General features: G+C 37.2%; 1 protein-coding gene across 1 annotated transcript; it reads right to left on the bottom strand.

Annotated features, from left to right (window-relative positions):
• Nucleotides 1-14,341: 14,341 nt before the first annotated feature.
• LOC138886056 (uncharacterized) lies at nt 14,342-22,291 on the bottom strand. The gene is made up of 3 exons (XM_070167082.1): nt 21,797-22,291; nt 17,631-17,677; nt 14,342-14,606 (listed from the first exon to the last, which is right to left on the bottom strand). The coding sequence occupies exons 1-3, from the start codon at nt 22,289-22,291 to the stop codon at nt 14,342-14,344; spliced, it is 807 nt and encodes a 268-aa protein (XP_070023183.1).
• Between the last annotated feature and the right edge of the window lie 320 nt (nt 22,292-22,611).

Genomic DNA, 22,611 nt, shown 5'->3' with positions numbered 1-22,611 from the left:
TTTGAGCTTTGAAGTATGAAGTCTCAAGCACTTGATTGTTCCTCTCATTTGGTCCTTTCCCTGAAAAGGAAAAACACACGGGACTCGGAGGTGCGATTATAGATGAAGGCTGCTTAACCCGTTTGAATTTCTATCAAAATAGTTGTAACCCTAGACCGGGAATTTTAATTTATTCCACGTGCCTTGCAGGTCGTGATTCATCATTTAGTATGGGCTAGCTTTTTGTCTATCATCTAAAATCGTTAGCAAAATTTTAACAATTCAAAAATAAAATTTTAAAATATAGATACCTGACCGTGGGTATTCCTTAGAAATAGTATCTCTTCAGGTGAGCGACATTCCAATGTGAAGGTAGTATCTTGCCATCCATCGTTTCCAGCTCGTATGCTACTTTATTTGCGATACCATGAATCCTGTAGGGTCCTTCCCAGGTTGGACTTAATTTTCCCGCATTGGTCGCCTTCATAGATTGAAAAACATTTTTGAGCACGAAGTCCCCAATCTTGAAGTATCTTAGGCGCGCTTTTCGATTGTAGTATCATTCCATGACATGCTTTTGTGCTGTCATTCTTATTAATGCAGCTTCCCTTTTTTCTTCAAGTAGATCAAGGTTTATCCGCATTTCTTCGTCATTGGATTCTTTTGATGCTTATGTAAACCTCGTGCTTGGCTCTCCTATCTCAACTGGAATTAAGGCTTCAGCTCTATACACCAATGAGAATGGTGTTTCTCCCGTACTTGTTTTTGCTGTCGTGCGGTATGCCCATAAAACACCAGGTAGCAATTCTGGCCAATTACCTTTGGATTCCTCCAAACGCTTCTTTAAATTGTTGATAATGACTTTGTTTGTCGACTCAGCTTGTCCGTTACCCACCGGATGATAAGGTGTGGATGTAATCCTTTTGATCTGCCAACTTTGAAATATCATATGTCGATTCGGTGTGCCAAAGAAAATCATGTGTGATAATAGCCCACAATTTATAGGTGCACAAATCACAGAGTTTTTTCGCCTAATGAAATCTCTGACTTCTTTTTCTTGTACCTGTTTAAATGCTCCGACGTCTACCAATTAGTAAAGTATTCAGTGAGAACGAGCAAGAATTTTACCTATCCTTTTGCTTGTGGTAGCGAACCCACGATATCCATCCCCCATTTCATAAAAGGCCATGGTACAATGACCGGATGTAGCAACTCCACAGGTCTATGCATGTTATTACCGTATCTTTGGCATTTATCACATTTAGCCACAAAGTTTTCCGCTTCCTTTTTCATTTTAGGCCAATAATAACCTGCCCTAATCATGGTTCTTACCAGGGATCTTCCTCCGGCGTGATTCCCACAATGCCCCTCGTGTATTTCTCTCATTACATATTCCGCCCGATAAGGCCCGAGGCATCTTGCTAAGGGACCACCGAATATTTTTCGATAAATATTGCCTTGCTTTAAACAATATCGAGCAGCCTTTTTTCGAAGTGCGTGAGCTTTTTTCTTGTCTTCAAGGACGGTACCATACTGCAAAAAAGCAACAATCTCGTTCCTCCAATCCCATGTTAAGCTATTAAAATTTACCTCATTTTTTTCTGGATCGAGGACTGAATGAAACAAATGAGTTACGGATGGTTAGGGCATCTGCCTCTACATTTTCATCTCATGGTATCTGTGTGACATTCCCTGTTTGAAATTGCCTAATCAAATCCCGTACCTTCTCTAAATACTATTGCATTCGTGCTTCCCTGTCAGTGTAAATCCCCAGCATTTGGTTAACTACAAGTTGCAAATCGCTTTTGATTACAATCTGATTAATGCCGAGTTCCCGTGCCAGTTCTAAACCTGCAATCGCAGCTTCATACTCTGCCTTATTGTTAGTTATAGAATGACATTTAATGGCTTGTAGAATAGTTTCACCCGTAGGTGGTACCAAAACAATTCCTAAGCCTGCTCCCTTCACATTAGATGAACCATCAGTAAATAAGGTCCAAATTCCTGGATTAGATCCGTTGAACACCTGTAACACTTTTTCTGCTTCTAATTGCATTCCTTGGCTAAAATCAGCCACAGAATCTGCTAATACTTGAGATTTTATCGCGGTTCTAGGTTGGTATGTGATGTCATATTCACTTAATTCTATAGCCCATTTGGCTAACCTACCTGACAACTCATGCTTGTGTAATATATTGTGTAATGGATAAGCAGTTACTACATCAATAGGGTGACATTTAAAATAAGGCCTTAGTTTTCTAGATGCCATGATTAGTGCAAGTGCAAGCTTTTCTAATTGAGGATACCGCGTCTCCGCATCTAATAATGATTTGCTGACATAATAAATTGGAGATTGTTTACCTTGGTCTTCACGAACTAACACAACACTTACTGCTACTTCGGAGACAGCAAGATAGATGAGCAATATTTCCCCAACCTTGGGTTTTGCGAGCAACGACGGATTTGATAGGTATGTCTTCAAATTTTTGAGTGCCTGTTGGCATTCCTTAGTCCATTCGAAATGATCTTACTTTTTAAGAGCTGAAAAGAATTTAAAGCACTCACTTTTCTGATGATTTGGAAATAAATCTCCCCAAGGCTGCAATTCTTCCTGTCAACCTTTGCACTTCTTTTTTACTTGTAAGCATGTCTGGGATTTCTTCAATGGCTTTAATCTGTGAGGGATTTACTTCAATACCACATTTAGAAACAAGAAAACCCAAAAACTTACCTGATGCAACACCGAATACACATTTCTCAGGATATAATTTCATATTGAATTTTCGCAAGATCTAAAACATATCAGACAAGTGTGATATATGATCCCCTGAATGTTGAGTTTTAATGAGCATATCGTCTATATAGACCTCCATAGTTTTTCCCAAATGTTCTTGAAACATTTTGGTCACTAGTCTTTGATATGTTGCACCAGCATTTTTGAGACCAAAAGGCATTACTTTATAACAGTAAGTCCCCCTGTCTGTTATAATGAAGTTTTTTCTTCATCTATAGGATCCATTTTGATCTAGTTGTATCCTCAATACACATCTAAAAAGTTTAATAACTCGTGACCTACAGTAACATCAATTAGTTGATCTATATGTGGTAATGGAAAAGAATTCTTAGGACAAGCTTTGTTAAGGTCTGTGTAATCCACACAAACTCGCCATTTACCATTATTTTTCGGTACCACAATAGTATTGGCTAACCAATTAGGATACTTTACCTCGCGGATAGACCCAATTTTCAGTAATTTTTGGACCTCATCTTGAATCACCTGATTTTTGAAAGTTTCTTGCTTTCTCTTCTTTTGTTTGACAGGTGGATATGATGGGTCTTCATTTAATTTGTGAGTCATTACCTTTGGTGGTATTCCTATCATATCAGAATGGGACCAAGCAAAACAATCCATGTTAGTTTTCAAAAATTCAATCAACTTACCTTTCATGTCTTGGCTTAGATTGGCCCCTATGTAGACTTTCCTTTCAGGCCATTGTGTAAATAACTCTACAGCCTCCAATTCTTCAATCGTTGTTTTGATATTTTTGTTTTCCTCTGGTTCCTGAATGGAATCGGGCCTTGAGTCCACATCTGTTCGCCCTTGTTTAGTTGAGGCTTGTGTTGTGGTATCCTCAACTGGATTCTGTAACTGCTATTTTTCTTCGTTTCTCATACTTGAATCTGCTACGGAGTTGATGCTCCTGGATGTCTGTTGATCCCCACGGATTTGACATATTCCCCATGGTGATGGAAATTTAATAACTTGATGTAAGGTAGAGGGAACAACATCCATCTCGTGGATCCATGGTCTCCCAAGAATTATATTGTAAGCCATCTCCATCTCTACCACCTGAAACTTTGTATCTTTGACAACTCTTTCTGCGAATGTAGTAAGTATTACCTCCCCTTTCGTCACAATGCTGGAATTGTCGAATCCAGACAAAGTATGCGCCTTTGGTACTAATTTATCTTCAGCTTGCATCTCGTGTAGTACTCTTAGCAGAATAATGTTCACGGAACTACCTGGATCAATCAAAACTCGTTTCACATTAGTATCACGCACAAGTAGAGATATTACCAGTGCATCGTTATATGGAGTTAATACGCCATCCGCATCTGCATCTTCAAATGTAATACTTTCTTCCTCTAAGACATATCGAACCCGCTTCCCATGAGTAATTGCGACTTTGAAACTTTATTGGCTACTGTGTACGTCACACCATTGATTTCTTCACCTCTCTTATAACATTAACGGTCCTTTTGGGAGAAGGTGGTTTAGGGGGATCCTGCCTATTCTTCATGTATGCTTGCTTACCTTTCTCACTGAATAATTCGGTGAGATACCCTTGCTTTAATAGATGATCAACTTCACCTTGTAGCAACCTACAGTCTGCCATTTTATGACCATGATCGTTGTGAAATTCGCACCAGTGATCAGGATTGCGCTTGTTTGTATTTGATCTCATTTCTTTTGGCCAACGCACCTTATCACCCATCCTTCTTAAAACAGCTATGAGCTTGGAAGTACTTACATTAAAATTATAACCGCCACATTTTGCCTTCAAGTTTCTATCATCATCCCGCGACTCTCGCGTGTTTCGATCATTCCCAAATCTTGATGATGAGCCCGACTCTCTATTCCTCGATCTATGATCGTACCTTGAATTGTCCTGTTTTGATCATGAATATTTTCCCGCTGGGCCCATATATGGTTCGTATCTGTTTTTACCGGACCTTTTTTCGGTTTCTGCCCGTCTCGAACTCACCTTTTCCTCCTTTTGAAACCGCGAGATAATATCTTCTTCTATCCTTACTTCGTGCTATACCTGTTGTGAACGTCATTCCACATTGTTGCTGGGAATTCAGGAAGACTTTCCTTGAGTCGCCTCGTGGCTTCTGAGCTTTTTTCATTCAAATTATTAGTGAAGGCTATAGCTGCCCAATTGTCTGGTACGCGCGGTAACATAATTCTTTCATGCTGGAACCTATCCACGAACTCTCTAAGCAACTCTGAGTCCCCTTGCTTGATTTTGAAAATATCTTCCATTCTTTTTTCGACTTTTTGAGCTCCCGAATGTGCTTTGATAAATGAATTTGCAAGCTCAGCAAAAGAATTTATGAAATTTTCGGGTAAAAGAGAATACCATGTTAATGCTCCCTTAGTGAGTGTTTCACCGAATATTTTGACCAATACTGATTCAATTTCTTGTTTGGTCAAGTCGTTGCCTTTTACGCCTGTTGTGAATGCAGTCACGTGGATCAGTTGTTCCATCGTATTTTGGAATATCGGTCATTTTGAATTTCTTTGGAATTGGGAGGGGAGCAACACTTGGCTTCCAAGGTTTTTGTGAATATTTATCCATATCTATCCCTTTGATTACGGGCGGTACTGCAGGTATTTTCTCTATGCGGTCACTTTGCTCCTTGAGCTGTTTTTGCAATGTTAATACTAAATTTTGTAAATCAGAATTTACTATGTTACCTGGTTCTCCATCTCGTTACTCGCTAGGGATTCCACCACTGCCTGAATTAGCAAGTCCAGAACGAGAGTTCTCCAAAGTGTTGTTATTTGGAGTTGGTGTTGGTGGTGCAACAGGTAACTGGCTGACAAAAGCCTCAAGAGCTTTATTGACCTGTTGAGCGATTAGCTTTTGCAAAGCTTCATTGATAGCTTCATTGTTTTCAAATTGAGCATTTGCATTTGAATGAGATCCATCAGGAGTGCCTTTTCGAGACCACCGAGGGGAGCTTTGTGGAGAAGGGATCGGGGTGCGATCATCCTGTGGATTCCCCTGGAGTTGATGGTTTCCCTAGTTTCCTTGGTTTCCTTGGGTGTTGTCATTAATGTTTGACATGGTTGATGCAACAAAAATGGTTAGGCTAAAAAAGAATAGATTATCAGATTCCCGGTAACGGAACCAATTTATTTAACCAAAAAATGGAATTTCAGTCAAAGCTTTATTTTAGAAGAACTCGGGTTACTGATAATCAACGTATAAAATGAATAAAAGAAATTGGCTTCGATAATAATAAGATGAACAGAAGCAAACAAAGTAATTCAGTATTTTCCAGTGATCTTTTGTATGTTTACAAATGATCAGTCTTCTCCATTTTATAGTTATTTCTAAGGTATACGTTTTGCCTTTGTCATAATAGCAATTAAAGGCATTTAATGTTACGTGTCAATGGTAATCATTGTAATTCAATACAGATTCTCTAACGTTTTTAGTATTTAATGCTTATTAAATACTGTATTTGTACTCTCTTGTGTTGTCAGATTCATTCTCCTTAATTTTTGGATTTAAATAGGTACGAGCATCGAGTCTTTTGAATATCCGCTCGTGCCTCTGCTCGTATCTGTTGCGACTCGTGCCTCTTTGCTAATCATCATTCTTTGACCAGCTTTCGTGTCATGACACGTCATCTTTCAATCACTTTAATATATATAAACTCAATTTTTTCCAATACAGATCATGCCAAAAAGAAAGAAGGGATAACCTTAATATACATGAGCCGATTCTCTTGACAATACCTCTAACTCTTTTTTATTCGGAACAAAAAGCATATAGTTGCTGGTCCACAATTGGCAGAACATCACTTGCTAAACTTGACAATACCTTACGCATCCTTAAACCTAATCATCAGAGTGTGTACAGGAAGGCAACATCATATTTTTCTTTTCACTCGTTTTGACAAGAAAACAAACTGATCGATCACCTAGTACTGAAACAAAACTGTTTCTGACTTTCCTTTTTAGGTTTTTACTGTGTTAGCTTAGGATGTTTATGTGGAAAGACTCGAGGACGATAAGGTTGATGAGGTGTTTTCAATATAAAGGCTTTCAATACGAGTATAATATGACAGCTTTTCGTTTGTCCTTCTTTGGTTTATTTATAATCCCCTACGTGTAATCAAGACAACTAATGTTTTAACACTCATCATTCACATTGATGTCACTTTGGCTTGGCTTAATGCCATGTGACAGCTTATAAAGGATCCTTATTCACTTATTAGGTAATTAGGTAATATTTCGTTGCCCGATAATTAATTATTACCCGCATAATTAAGAATTGCCTCAAATTACTTAAAATTCTACTTAGTTTTAACACACTTTATATAACTTACTACCATAGTCATGTGGTACCATACAAAATAAATATATGCATTATTATTTTATTAAAACATCCATGTAAATATATATATATTTTCTCAACATTCTAATTTTCCTAATCTTATATAAAGAGTACAAATTTTTCGTACGCTTAATTTTTAAAATGGTAAAAAGATAACCTCTTTTTTTCATGTGAGAAAATAATTTCTATCTTTACAATAAGGAAAATCTCATAAACTTTTCTAATATTATGTGTATGATTTAAAACTTATTCGAAAGTAATAATATTAATAACCATATAAAATCATAATTTTCAAATTTTTTTTTGATAAAAATGTTCCACTCTGATAATCAATTTATAATGTGTTTCTTCATGTGTATGTAATATTCAACCAAAAAAGACTTGATATAATTGGCGATTAAATTCATTATGAAGACAAAACGTCCTTCAGATGACATTTCATTGATTTACAACAATAAAACTTTCTCTTTGAAATGTATCCGTAGACTGCCACTATATCTAAAAAGCTTACCCTAACCTTGGTGCTAATAAGTTATGCATAAATTCTTCAAAACTGAAACTGTATTTTTTACTCCATTTAATAATCGTGTTACAAGCATAAAATTTACATAAATCCATCTAAATTTCAAGATATTATCCCTTCCCTTTTGAAATAAGTTGACAAAGAAACACCGCAAATATTGATTTTGATTTTGAGGCAATAGGAAATAGAGTCAAGAAGAAAGTAAATCTTTCAACATAGAAGTTACAACCTAAAAAGGTCTCATAATAATAATAATATCTTAAACCCTCTATAACCTCCTAATAGACATAATCCCTTCGAACTCATGTTGATTTACTACGGCACATCCTGATGCTAAGGTATGGGATGTAAACTTTCACAGAAGAAATATCCTTAGGTTTCAAAGTTCGAACATGCTGATCTACAATAGCTATCGGTTGTTCTTCATAAGTCAAATTCTCATCAAGCTTCACCGCGCTAAAGTCCAAAACATGCGACTTATCTTCATGGTACTTCTGAAGCATCAAAACGTAAAATACCGAATGAACTCCCAATAGACTAGGTGGTAAAGTAAGCATGTACACCACCTCACCAACTCTCTCTAAGATCTAAAATGGGCCAATAAACCTCGGGCTCAACTTGCCCTTCTTCCCAAATCTCATTACACCCTTCATAGGCAAAATTTTCAAAAGTACCTTCGCACTTTTTATAAAAGCCACATCACAAACCTTGTTGTCCGCATAACTCTTTTGCCTACTCTACACTGTCCGAAGAAGATCTTGAATCAACTTCACCTTATCTATGGCATCCCGAACCAAATTTGTACCTAATATCCTAGCTTCACCAGGCTCAAAATAACCAATAGGAGGACGACACCGTCTACCATATAAAGTCTTATATGATGCCATTTGAATGTTGGACTGATAGCTGTTGTTGTAGCAAACTCCGCTAATGATAGAAACTGGTCTCAATGGCCTTCAAAATCAACAACACAGGCTCTCAATATATCCTCAAGGATCTGAATAGTCTGCTCGGACTGGCCATCTGTATGTGGGTGAAATATAGTGTTGAGCTCTACCTGCGTGCCTAATTCTTAATACACGTCTCTCCAAAAGTGTGATGTGGACTGCATACTAAGTTCCAACATGATAGAAATGGCACACTATGTAAACCAACAATATCTATGATGTAGATCTGAGCCAATCTTTCTGAAATGTAGGAAGTCATCACTAGAATAAAATGTGTGGAATTGGTCAACCTATTCACAATGATCCAAAGAGCATCAAACTTCCTCAAAGTCCATGGTAATCCTACCACCGAGTCCATAATAATGCGCTCAACTTCCACTCTGGTATAACCAGTCTCTAAGTCAAACCACTTGGTTTCTGACATTCATACTTCATTTGCTGGCAATTCAAACATTGTGAAACATGCCCAACAATTCCCTTCTTCACCTTCCGCCACCAGTAATGTTGTTTCAAATCATGATATATTTTTGTGACACCTGGATGGATATATACCTCAAATTTATGAGCCTCCTCAAGAATCATCTCCCTCAAACCATCAATATTCAGAACACAAATCTGACCCTAAAGCTTTATAACACCATAATCTCTAATCACAACCTTCTTTGCGCCACCTCGCTGCACCGTGTCCTTTAACACCAACAAATTATGATGATCAAACTGGAGAGCTTTAATGCGCTCCAACAAAGATGAATATGCCACCACACAAGCAATAACTCTACTTAGCTTAGATATCTAACCTCACAAGTATGTTAGCCAAAGCCTGAACATCCATAGCCAATGGCCTCTCCTCAGCTGAAATAAATGCCAAACTATCCATACTATTTACCTTTCTACTCAAGGAGTCAACTACCACATTTGCCTTACCCGGATGATACAAGATAGTGATATCATAGCCTTTCACCAACTCCAACCACCTCTGATGCCTCAAATTCAAATCTTTCTACTCGAACAAGTGTTGATGACTCCAATGATCAATGTAAGAACAACTAAATACTTCTCCCCACACTTATCAGACTATTTAAAAGGAACATCATTTTGAGTCAACTTGGTCAATGAGGCTGCAATAGATGAAAATCCCTCAACAAAGTGATGATAGTAGCCTGCTAAACCTAAGAAACTACGGATCTTTGTAGTTGAGGTAGGTCTAGGACAATTCTGAACTGCCTCAATCTTCTTATGATCAACTTTGATACTATCACTAGACACTACATGACCCAACAATGCAACTGAGTCTAACCAGAACTCACACTTCAAATACTTGGCATAATGCTGACGATACTTTAAAGCCAACAGTACAATCCACATGTGCTGCTCATTCTCCTATCTACTACGAGAGTAAACCAAAATATCATTAATGAATACAATCACAAAGGAACCCGAAATAAGCTTGAACACTCAGTTCATCAAAACCATGAAAGCCGCAGGCATTAGTCAATCCAAATAACATCACCAAGAACCCGTAATGACCATAATGAGTCCTAAAATATGTCTTAGGGGCATTCGAAGTCGTAATCTTCACATGATGATAGCTGGATCTCAAATCAATCTTGGAAAACACCTTGGCACCCTGAAGCTGATTAAACAAATCATCAATACGAGGAAATGAATACTTGCTTTTTTTATTGTGACCTTGTTTAACTGCCAATAATCAATACACATCATCATAGAATCATCCATCTTATTCATAAACAACATCAACGCACGCCAGACAGAAACATAGTCTAATGAACCCCTTATCAAGCAAATTTTATAATTTCTCCTTCAATCTAGCTAGAGCCAACATTATGGTGGGATAGATATGGGCTAAGTATAAGGAACCAATTCAATACAAAAGTCAATATCCCCACCGGGTGGCATGCCCGATAAATCTATAGGAAACACCTTGGGGAACTCCCTCACAATCGATACTGAGTCCATAGTAGGAACCTACATATTAGAATCTCAAACGTAGGCTAAATATGGTAAACACCTCTTCTTAACCATATGTTGAGCCTTCAATAATGAAATCACCATACTCGTAGAATTGCCAAGGGTCCCTCTTCATTCTAGTCAACCCTAGCATAGCTAAAATTACGATCTTGGCATGACAATTCAAGATATCATGTGGAGACAACCAATACATACCAGGAATAACCTAAAACGCCACCATATCCGACAACAAAAGATCAACTATGGCATCAAAATCATTAATAGTAACAACATAAGACCGATACACCTGATCAAGTACTATGGAATCCTAACAGGTGTTGATACATATACAAGAATACTAGGAGAATCACGAGGCATACTCAAGTGCGATGCAAAATACGAAGACACATATGTCACAATCCAAAATCTCACCAAAGGCTGTGATGGTGCCTAACTCGCTCGCTAGGCAAGCTGCCACTCGGTGAATCATAATTTAAAGTAGATTAGCTAAATCTTTAACATAATCATAATATAATAAGAAAATAGATATATTCTTACACCAATAACATAGATGAGAATATTAGAGACATGGTATAAACACTAGGGCTATATTGTGGTCCGGGTCCGGGCCAAACGGGCGGAAACGGGCCGGGCCAAATGGGCCTGGGCTTGAGGCGGGCCGGGCTGAGGCGGTCCCGGGCCAAACGGTCCCAATGTGTGGAACCGGCCCACGGTGGTCCTAAGCCCACATGGTCCTGGGCTAAATGGGCCGGGCCCGCGGGCCTAAACGGGCCTAACGAGCTTTTTTCGTTCCGGGCTTTTTTTAATTTTTTTTTATCTAAGGTACTTTCTTGTAAACTATATATGTATATACTAGTATAAATTGCTTATATATAACTATATAAATATATATAGTATATATAGTATGTATAGTATGTATATATAAGGGTATATTATGTGTATATATAATTATATATTGCCTTAGTAATATATATTGCCTTATATATATGTATGTATATATATATATATATATATATATATATATATATATATATATATATATATATATATATATAGTTTATATGTATTAGAGATATATATAGTGCCTTATATATATATATATATAGTTTATATGTATTAGAGATATATATAGTGCCTTATATATATATATACTCACACACACATATATATAGGCTATTTTTTTTTATCTAAGACACTTTTTTGTAAACTATATATGTATATACTAGTATAAATTACTTATATATAGCTATATAAATATATATAGTATATATAGTATGTATAGTATGTATTGCCATATATATATGTATGTATGTATATATATATATATATATATATATATATATATATATATATATATATATATATATATATAGTTTGTATGTATTAGATATATATATATAGTTTATATGTATTAGAGATATATATAGTGCCTTATATATATATATATATAGTTTATATGTATATATATATATGTATGTATGTATTAGATATATAATATATATACTATATCAAATTTAAACACAAAATAAATTGCAAAGAAATATTCAAGGGAATGTCTTATATATTTTACTATTACGACATTAACAAAGAATGACAATATCTTTCTTAGTCTTCCTCCCCCCAAATGGAATGAGCACAACAAGGTACTAATACCACCATTAAAAGGAAAAAAACTAAGGAAGATGTGCCAAAATACAAGTTACATGTTAGTCTATGTATTATCTCTAACAAATCTCATAAATCCTTTAAGGTCTGGAGGAATTTCCGTTGGTGGTGGTAGAAAAGAAGCTTATTCATCACCGCTTCCGGGCGAAGCAGCATCCTGCGCAAGTTCCACTAGCATTTCTTCATAAGCTTCATCTATCTCTGGTTGTGATTCTGCAAGTCCAAAATTTCTTCTTTCCGAACGGATCCAATCTCTGAAGAGTACTGATTTTTCTAAGCTCTCCCTCATAGATGCTCTATGATCACCGATTTGAAGTCTCGCTTGACTGAATGTGCTCTCCGATGCCACTGTTGAAGCTTGAACACTTAAAATATCTCGAGCCATCCTTGAAAGAACCGGATAGTGTTTTTGTTTGTCCTTCCACCATTCCAAAACATCGAAGGAGCCGTCAGGATTCTCTGATTCAAGTCCCTACGATAAATAAACTTGAAACTCATTTAGTTGTGAACTATCACCAAAATTATCACCTTGAGAACCCCTGAACTCCGTCCAAGAACTAAGGGCTTTTAGGCCTGCAGTTCTTTTAGATGTTTGCGAATTAGACGAAGTAGGAGTTGGAACATTTGGTCTAGCTTGATCTAAGGCAAGTTGATAAGCATTATAAATTGTTTGAGCATTTATTTTAATTGATGCTTTTGCATCTCCAAGTGTAGCAAATTCCTCAGCTGAAAGTGATAAAGCGTTATAAATTTTTGAATACCAAAAGTGAGGACCTCCTAATTTCATTGTAGGATTTAACAATGCAGCAACACCAAAAATAGGGGGGATAGGGAAAAAATATTTTTTAAACTTAACTTTAATAGAATTAATAGCTTTGATAAATTACTCCACCCTTTGAAAATTGAGTAAATAAATCTACAAGTGCTGCAATATAAACTAAACAGTTAGAAATAGTAGGATAATATTGGTCAGATAATTCATTTGTAGCAATATGAAATTGTTCTAAAAAGTCTACAAGCATTTTAACATTACTCCAATCTTGATTTGTAAGGTGCTCATCATCATCATCATCACCATCACCTACACGAGCATTATACGTTGCGCTTATTGGGTTCCTATATTCATATGCAACAACTAAACTTTCATACATGTAATTCCATCTAGTCGGACAAGGTTTAGGAACCTTTCTTTCTCTAAGGCCAAATTCATCACATTTTTTAAAATAGTCTCTAAGTCTACTTCTACGGTTTGAATAAAAAAGCCAATTAAGAGCCATTTTAACCTTTTCAATTTCTACATTTAAAACTTTCATACCAGCACCGACGATTAAATGGTAAATATGACAAATACATCTAACATGAAAAATATTACTAAATGCAGGATTTAGTGTAGTTGTAAGCAAGCCTATAGCATTAGTGTTACTAGAAGCATTATCCATTGAAACCGACATAATTTTATCTCAAATATCTACAAATATCTGCAACTGTGTTAGCAATAAACTTACCTGTGTGGCGTGAATTAATTATTCTATAAGCAATAATGCGCTTTTGCATTATCCACTCCTCATCTATCCAATGACTTGTAACAGTTAGATAATCACAGTCATTACCACTTCTACCAATATCAGTAGTAATAGCAATGCGACAATCTATATGAGTAAATAAATAGCGCAAATATTGTTCATATTCATGTTTATATTTATAAATATCGCTCTTTACGGTTGCGCGAGGCCATCCTTTATAAGTAGGATTAAAAACTCTTCTAATATAATGCACAAAATGAGGGTTAGAAGGAAAACTATAGGGTAAGCACATAACAGTAACCATTTTTGCCAATTCTTCACGATCTTTATTTGGATCATAATATAAAATGCCACCGGTAACAGTGTTAATTCCCGGTTGAACTAGATTTGAACCTGTACTAGGGTTAACCGTACTATTTACACTTGTCCCCTCTTGCGCAACTTTCATTTGTAAAAATCTAGCTTTATCTCTAGGGTGTTTCAATATGTGTCTAGTCAAACTACCCGTACCGCTACGATCTCCAGTAAATTTATGAACTAGTTGAGACCCACAAGTTTTACACTTAGCCTTATTTTGTTCTCTTAGTTGAGTAAAAAGTGCCAAACAAGAGATGTTTCAGGCCGTTTAGCAGGTTGTCTATTAAAAGTAGGGGTTACTACAGGAGAGTCAGGCGGGGCATCATTTGGGTTATTAACAGGACTAGTAGGTGTATCATCTAAATCCGGTTGTGTTTCATCTAAATTATCATTTTCCTCATCATTTTCAAAGATAGTTTCATTAGGATAAAGAGCATTCATAACTTCTTCATTTAATTGTTGACCCGGTGCAATATCATGGCAAAATTGACTATCGAAAAATTGAAAACAAGGGTTATCACTATCAAGAATAATAGGTGGAGGAGGACGGGTAACAGGTCTAGGAGCCGGGGGAAGAGTAGTAGCTTGGCTACTAGATTCACCAATTTTAGATTTTCCCTTACCCTTACCACCAAAAAAAATTTTCAAAGAAAATGCCATATTATTATAATTATACTAAATAAAACTAACAAAACTATAATATTAAAACTTAAGAGTTGGAACGAGTTTACCGAATTGACGAACAACTTCTTGAAAATTGAATATCGTTGAAGACTTGAATACTTCAATTCACCAACTTCACAATTTTTCACGAAATTGCAATAATAAAGTAAGCAATTATAGAAGAAAATTAGAGAGAGATTGATGAATTTGTGAGTAAAAATGAAAGAATGAGGGGGTATTTATAGTTGAGAATAGGGAAAAAGTGTAATTATAACAAGTTTGGGGTTAAAGCAAAATTTTGGGGCCAAATGACTATTTTTTAAAGTGCATAACGGACCAATTTTGAAGCCCAACGGTCAGATTTTAAAATCTAGCCGTTGGGAATTTTAAATTTTTTTTTTCTTAAAAACATAGCCGTTGGGGCCCGTTTGGCCCGGTTGAACCAGCCGAGGCCCGCCTGCCGGTCCCGGGCTTAATTGCGGGCTCACGGGCTATTTGTGTTGAACCGGCCCGCTACGGTCTTTTGCACCACTTAAGCCCAGTCCCACTTGAACCGGCCCATTAGGTCTGTTAGGCCCGTTTGGACCGCGGTCCTGGGCCGGTCCCGGGCCCAGACAGGCCCACAGTACAGCCTTAATAAACACGACCACGACTATCTACATAATCTAAAACCTGGTGTCACAACTATCACATGCATCTAAAAAGAGTCAAAATGTATAAATTGAATAACAATGTCTGTTTGATAGGAAATTGATAGACCGAATGGATAAGTAAGGAGGGGGACTCTATGTGCTACAGATCGGTCAAGTGAAGCAGCTCACCACGAAGTCTCCTCTAGATCCTCTACTCAGCGATATGGACACCACTAACACAAGCCCCAGAACCTGCATAAAATATGTAGAAGTGTAGTATGAGTACAAATCACAGTATCTACTAAGTATCAAGTCTAACCTTGAAGAAGTAGTAGCGAGTGGTCAATATTGACACTCACGAACAGTCCAAAAATCAGATAAAAATATGAATAATGTACGATTAAAAGCATGATATCATCAAATGAGTACAAGATCTCAAAAACACAGTTTATACAAAACTTAGGCATGCTTTACAGATAAAGAGAACAATCAAGATATCATTACATTGATACCTCACATCAAGACATGATACCTATCAGCAACATTTATACTAAACCACTGCATGAGTCAAAATATATATATGCATGCTCAGGATCCTTTCTCAATATCTCACAACATAAATCCATGTGCTTGACATAGGCCACGTGTCCAATCAAGCTCCAAAAATCCCAGGTACCTACACTCACATGGCCCAAAGTAACATGGGTAATCACCTGACTCTAGAGAGACGGATCCATATCCAAGCATTGATCATTTTACATTAATGATCAATAAACAATAATCAATATCCGCTCAAAGTGTAGTTCCAAAATCATCAATTTTCCTCAATAACCAACTCTCCACTTATGCATGTGTGTATGAAATGATATAATAAAGAAGCACCAGAAAATAACAACAAGATTGCAGATAAAAGTTCATATGGCTAGAAGATGGCTATAGCTAGTCATGTATATTAAGTTTTAACAACGGCTCCATACGCTATATAAGCATGTACAAGTTCAATCATGTTAGTTAACATGAGTCATTTAAGCATAGAGGCCACCAAATCATGGAGCAAATAAGGCAAGTGTATGACTACAGATTTATAATAAAGCTCAATATAGAAAAAAAAATCCTTTATGCCCAAATCAACAAGTTATATCCTTAAGCATGCTCCTAAATCATATTTATAAATTATCATGTACTCATAAGTCATAATTTAAACATGGATAACAACTTCACATAATCCAAACAAGGCATAGCTCAAGTCAACAATACTGGATATGGTCAAAACCTAGCTATACATGTGCGCTAATCACCTCGCATATGCGTGACTCCTAAATCTAGAAACAAGTAGAAAATAGATCACCTATGGGGAAAATTTCCTCTAACAAGGATAGGAAAGAGACTTACCTCCAACCAATCCTCTCAAGTCAACCTCCAAACATCTCAAATCTAGGCAAAAACAACTTAATAATGTCAAACAATACCAAAGGAATCAACTCAAAATAATAAAGCTACAATCTTTAATAAATTCTTAAAAGTCAACAAAAGTTAAGCGGGACCCACTTGGTCAAAACTTGAGTCAAGGGGTAGATCCTAACTATCCATGACACCCCGAGTCCAAATATGTGGTTAGACTCCAAAACTAAGTTCAAATCGACCCTCAAACCCCCGAATTCACCCTCTTATGTTGTAGACAAAACACTAATTTTTCACTTTGAAATTCCCGGTTTTAGGTGTATAATTCAACGGGGAATCAAGATATTAAGCGAAATTCAAGTGAAAATTCCTTATTTCCAATGTAGTAGTAAATGTTCTCTTTAAAATCTCCACCTCTCGAAGTCTAGGGTTCAAAATATGAGAGAATGGGAAAATTCCAAAATTCAACTTAAAATAATCTGCCTGCTCTGCCAAGCCTACGCGCATGCAAGCTCCCCCTTACGAACGCAAAGTCTAACACCCCCAGCCAAGCCACACCTCTTCGCGAATGCGGGACCATCTTTGCAAATGTGAAGGCAAACCTCCTACCTACTCCAATAAATCGCAAACATGATCGCTCTTACGCGATTGTGAGTCCTCCTATCCAGGCCACTATGTGAACATGAAACCCACGTCACAAACACGAAGAAAAAAACATCCAACCTCCCATTCTTCGCAATCGCAAAGCACAACCTCATATTAGAAAATCATCAACTCTAAACCGTGAGGAGATGGTCAAAAGCCATACTGAAACACACCAGTGCCTACAAGGACCCCATCCAATCATGCCAACAACTCCATATACCTAATCCAAATTTATTCAAAAGCTGAAAACACCAGGAATAACATCAAGACCAAGAATCGACGATCAAATCAATCTCTTGAGTTCCAAACTTTCTAGCTTCGCCTATGTAAAGACCCGATAGGTCGTTTTGAGTTCTAAATTTCTGTTTCATAATTTAAGACTTTGAATAGCCTAATTTGATAATTTATGACTTGCGTGCGTGATCTGTCTTGAATTTCGAAGAGTTTAAATGCGTTTTCAAAAAGAAAACTTGATATTTGAACTTTAAAGTTGTTGGAATTGACCACAGTTAGCATTGTCAGTAAATGACATCAGATTGATGGTTTGACAATTTTGGTATGTTCGTATGATGATTTTAGACTTGTACGCATGTTGGGTTGGGGTCTCGGGTAAATCGAGTTTGTTTCAACGCTTATTGTGAAAAGTTGAAAATTAGAACTAAAAAACTTTGAAATCTTTGAGTTTTGATGTGTGATTCTTGGTTCTTGATGTTAATTTGATGTTTTCAGCTTACAAGAGAGTTTGTATGAGGTTTATATATTATGTTGATCTTGGAATGGGGCCCGAGGTGCTCCGATAAATTTCTGACTAATTTACAAGGCTTGGTATTGTTGGTGCTGCAGTCATCACAATTGCGATGAATTGTTCACAAATGCCAGACTCTTATTTGTGAAGGAAGCCTCACATTTTCTAAATGAGAAGGGAAGGTCTAGCTTCATAATTATGAAGCTGGATTCGCATTTGCGACCCTTGCAATTGTGAGGCTTGGGTCACTTTGCGATATCCGAGCCTCTGATGGCACTTTGCATTTGCGAGCTCATATTCGCATTTGCAAGCTGTGCATTGCAAACAAGAGTTCACAATTGCGACTTCCGCAGTTGGATAAAAATAGGAGATTTCAGGATTTGCTTATTTTATTGCATTTTTGAGACCTAGACTTTGTGGGATGCGATTTTTGAAGAGAATCTTCATCCCAACTTCAAGGGTTAGTAACTTTAACTTGTTTTTGGTCAATTTCCACTACTCTTCATAAATTTTCATCTTTAAATGGCCTCTGCCTCGGCCTCTAGCAATAGGGGGAGTAGCTCCTCCACCACCGAGTACATCTGCCGCAAGAGTTCTCACCATCTGCGAGAGAATAAGAGAAAGATACTTAGCACAACATCAATTGCACGATAGGAGATGAAGAAAGAGAAGTTTCCTAATACCCTATAGCCTCTCGAAGATAAGTACAGACGTCTCCACACTGATCTGCAAGGCTCTATTAGGACCGCTCATAACTTATGAAACCTATATGAACCTAGTGCTCTGATACCAAGCTGTCACGACCCAATTTCTACTATAGGCCGTTATGGTACCCAATGTCGCCACTAGGCAAGCCAACAGTGAACTACCCATTTAATTACTCATTTAATATTTTAAATGTCTTTAATTTTTATTTAATAAGGAACTAAATAGTAAGTGAGCATAGTAATGCAAAGCACAAACTAAACAGTGAAGGTAAGATAGTGCATTAAATAATCAAAACCCATGAGTGTCTACCAGAATTCCCAAAACCCGCTGTCACAAGTGAACGAGCATCTAGTAGAATATACAAAACTCTCTAAGAACTATTGTTTGAAACAAAGTAGACAGAACTAATAAAACATAGCAAGAGACACTCCAAGTGTTGTAGAACGGAGCATGAGGAGAAGCTCACCACTAGGCCTCCGGGTAATGCGGATGCACGACCAGACGAACTCCAGATGCACCTGCCACAGAACCTGCACAATATGTGCAAAAATGTAATGTGAGTACGTAAACAATGTGTAACCAGTAGGTATCTAGTCTAACCTCAAAGAAGAAGTGACGAGGGGTAGACATCGACACTTACTAGTGGGCAATATATATAATGTACAAGAATATTTAATATGCATGAAATACAATATCAATAATGGAATAAGAGGCAATAATTAAATGGCCCTTTAACAAAATAACAATTAAAAGTCCCCAAATATCACATGTTGATCTCAACAAGTAAGGGGCCAACAAGTATTTATAAATTCTCAAGTCATGAAAGACATATCAAGTATAATCGGACTCTAAGTGACTACATACACAAGTTATGACGAGGTCGTACGACCCGATCCATAATATTCGTGTACATACACTACCGAGGTCGTACGTCCCTATCCATGGATGTATCCCATAATATATATAACTATTGACGAGGCATTCGGCCCGATCCATAGGAATAGGGAAACTCTTCGGATTACGAATTATGTATTTACAACTCCAAAGTAAGCACATAAAAAATATAAATTTCCATCATAAATTAAACATTCCGCCAAATGTCTAAGTAATGAAGCTTGATTTAACATAATCCTTAACCAAATTTTACTTATTAATTCAAGCAATTAAACTAGCAAGTTGAGTTCAAATAGTACTATTAATAGCATAATAAAGGCCTATATTTACCAGGACATAATATGAATTTTAGCTACGTTCGAACTCTTGTCACATCGTGCGTACGTAGCACCCACAATTAGTAGGAAATAACAATTTAAAAACCTATGGGATTAATTCCCTCTTACAACGTTAGGCAAGAGACTTACCTTATTTCCAAGTCCACTTTCCGGTCCACAAATCACTCTAAAAGCCTCAAGTCGATACCGAACAATACGAAACTAGCCAAAGGTTGTACAAACTAACCACTAATTGCTCAAAAACTCATAATTTAACTATTAGAGTAATTACCCAACCCAATTTGAAAGATTCCTAAAATTTACCCCGGGCCCACGTGCCCAGATTCCACGAACACAAATATATAATTTCTACTCAATTCCATAACTATTTTCGTGGTCAAATCTCAATTTTATTCAAACCTAGGTTTTTCAACAAACTCCTAAAATTTCCACATTTTACATGTTAAAATCTACCCATAATCTATGTATTTAAGTTAAAAATATGTAGAAATCACTTACCTTCAATAGCTAGATAAAAAACCCTCTCCAAGAAGCTTTAGAATCGAGCAAGAAATGAGAGAAATGAACAAAATAGGCCAAGTCCTGTTTTTATTAGAGTCAACTGCCCAGGCCTGCTACGCGAACGCGAAATGGCACCACGAATGCTATGGCTACTGATCCCAAGTCTTTGCGAACGCAACCCCTACTTCGCGAATACGAAGAGCAACATCACCCACTCCCCAAATCCTTTATCATGAATGTGAGGGTCCTTCCGCATTCATGAAGAAGGAAGCTAGAACAACATTTTCTGCAATTTTTTTACTTAGCTCGAGGTGGTCCAAACACACCCGAGCCACTAGAGACTTCGTCCAAATGCACCAACAAGTCCATAAACATAATACGGACCTGCTCGAACTCTTAGAAGACGTAAAATAACAACAAAACTAAGAATCGCACCGCAAAACCAAATTGAATCAACTTATGAACTTCAAACTTCTCAACTAGCTTCGAACACGCCAAATCATACTTAGACTACTCAAAATGACACCAAATTATTTGTACAAGTCATAAATTACCATACGGACCTATTCCCAGGCTCGGAATCCCAAACAGACCTCGATAACACCAAAGTATACTCCAAATCAAATTTAAAGAACTAGAAAACCTTCAATGAACCAACTTTCAATATTAAGCGCCGAAATGCTCCCGGATCACCCCAAAACCCAATCCGAACACACAACCAAGTCCAAAATTATCATACAAACCTATTGGAACCATCAAATCTTGGTTCCGAGGTCGTTTACTCAAAATGTTGACTCAAGTCAAACTTTGCCATCATAGACCACTATTAAGGAACTAAGTGTTCCAATTTTAATACGAACCCTTCCAAACCTAAACCAACCATCCCCGCAAGTTATAAAATAGTAAAATCACATACATGGAGTCATAATTAGGGGAACATGGATCTAGAAATTAAACCGGTCAGGTCGTTACATTCTCGACCTCTTAAACAAATGCTTATCCTTGAACGGGTCTAGAATCATACGTGGAGTGCTAAATAAATGCATGTATCTTCTCTGATGTCCTCCTCGGCCTCCCAAGTTTCTTCCTCGACTGGTTGACCCCTCCAATGGATCTTTACCGCAAAAATCTTCTTAGACCTCAACTGGCAAACCTGTCTGTCAACAATAGCAACTGGCTCCTCATCATAACCCAAGCTCTCATCTTGTTGAACCGTATTGTAATCTAACACATGCGACCTGTCAGCATGGTACTTCCGAAGCATAGACACATAGAAGACCAGATGAACTCTTAATAGACTAGGAGATAAATCAAGCTCATACGCAACCTCCCTAACTCGCCTCAACACCTCAAATGGGCCAATAAAACTTAGGCTTAGCTTGCCCTTCTTCCCAAACCTCATGATACCCTTCATCAACGAGACTTTCAAGAGAACCTTCTCACCTACCATAAATGATAAATCACGCACCTTTTGATCTGGGTAACTCCTCTGTCTAGACTGTGCTGTGCGAAGCCGCTGTTGAATCAACTTTACCTTCTCCAAAGCATCCTTCACTAAATCACTACCATATAATATAGCCTTGCTGGTCTCAAACCATCTTATGGGCGAACAACATCGCCGACCACATAAAGCCTCAAATGGAGCCATCTCGATGCTGGACTGATAACTGTTGTTACAAGCAATCTCGTCCAAAGGCAAGAATCGATCCCACTACCCTCCAAAGTCAATCACACACGCTCTGAGCATATCCTCCAAAATCTGAACTGTCTACTCCCACTGTCCATCGGTATGGAGATGAAAGGTTGTGATGAGCTCTACTCGGGTTCCCAACTCATTCTGTACTACTCTCCAGAAATACAAAGTGAACTGAGGGCCTCTATCTGAAATGATGGAGACATGCACACCATGCAACCAGACAATCTCTTGAATGTAAATTTGCGCCAATCTCTATGAAGAGTACATAGTCA

This window comes from Nicotiana sylvestris, chromosome 2 (assembly GCF_000393655.2).
Source record: "Nicotiana sylvestris chromosome 2, ASM39365v2, whole genome shotgun sequence".
NCBI classification, from domain to species: domain Eukaryota; kingdom Viridiplantae; phylum Streptophyta; class Magnoliopsida; order Solanales; family Solanaceae; genus Nicotiana; species Nicotiana sylvestris.
The sequence above is the reverse complement of the archived record's forward strand: the minus strand, read 5'-3'. Positions and strand labels throughout refer to the sequence as shown.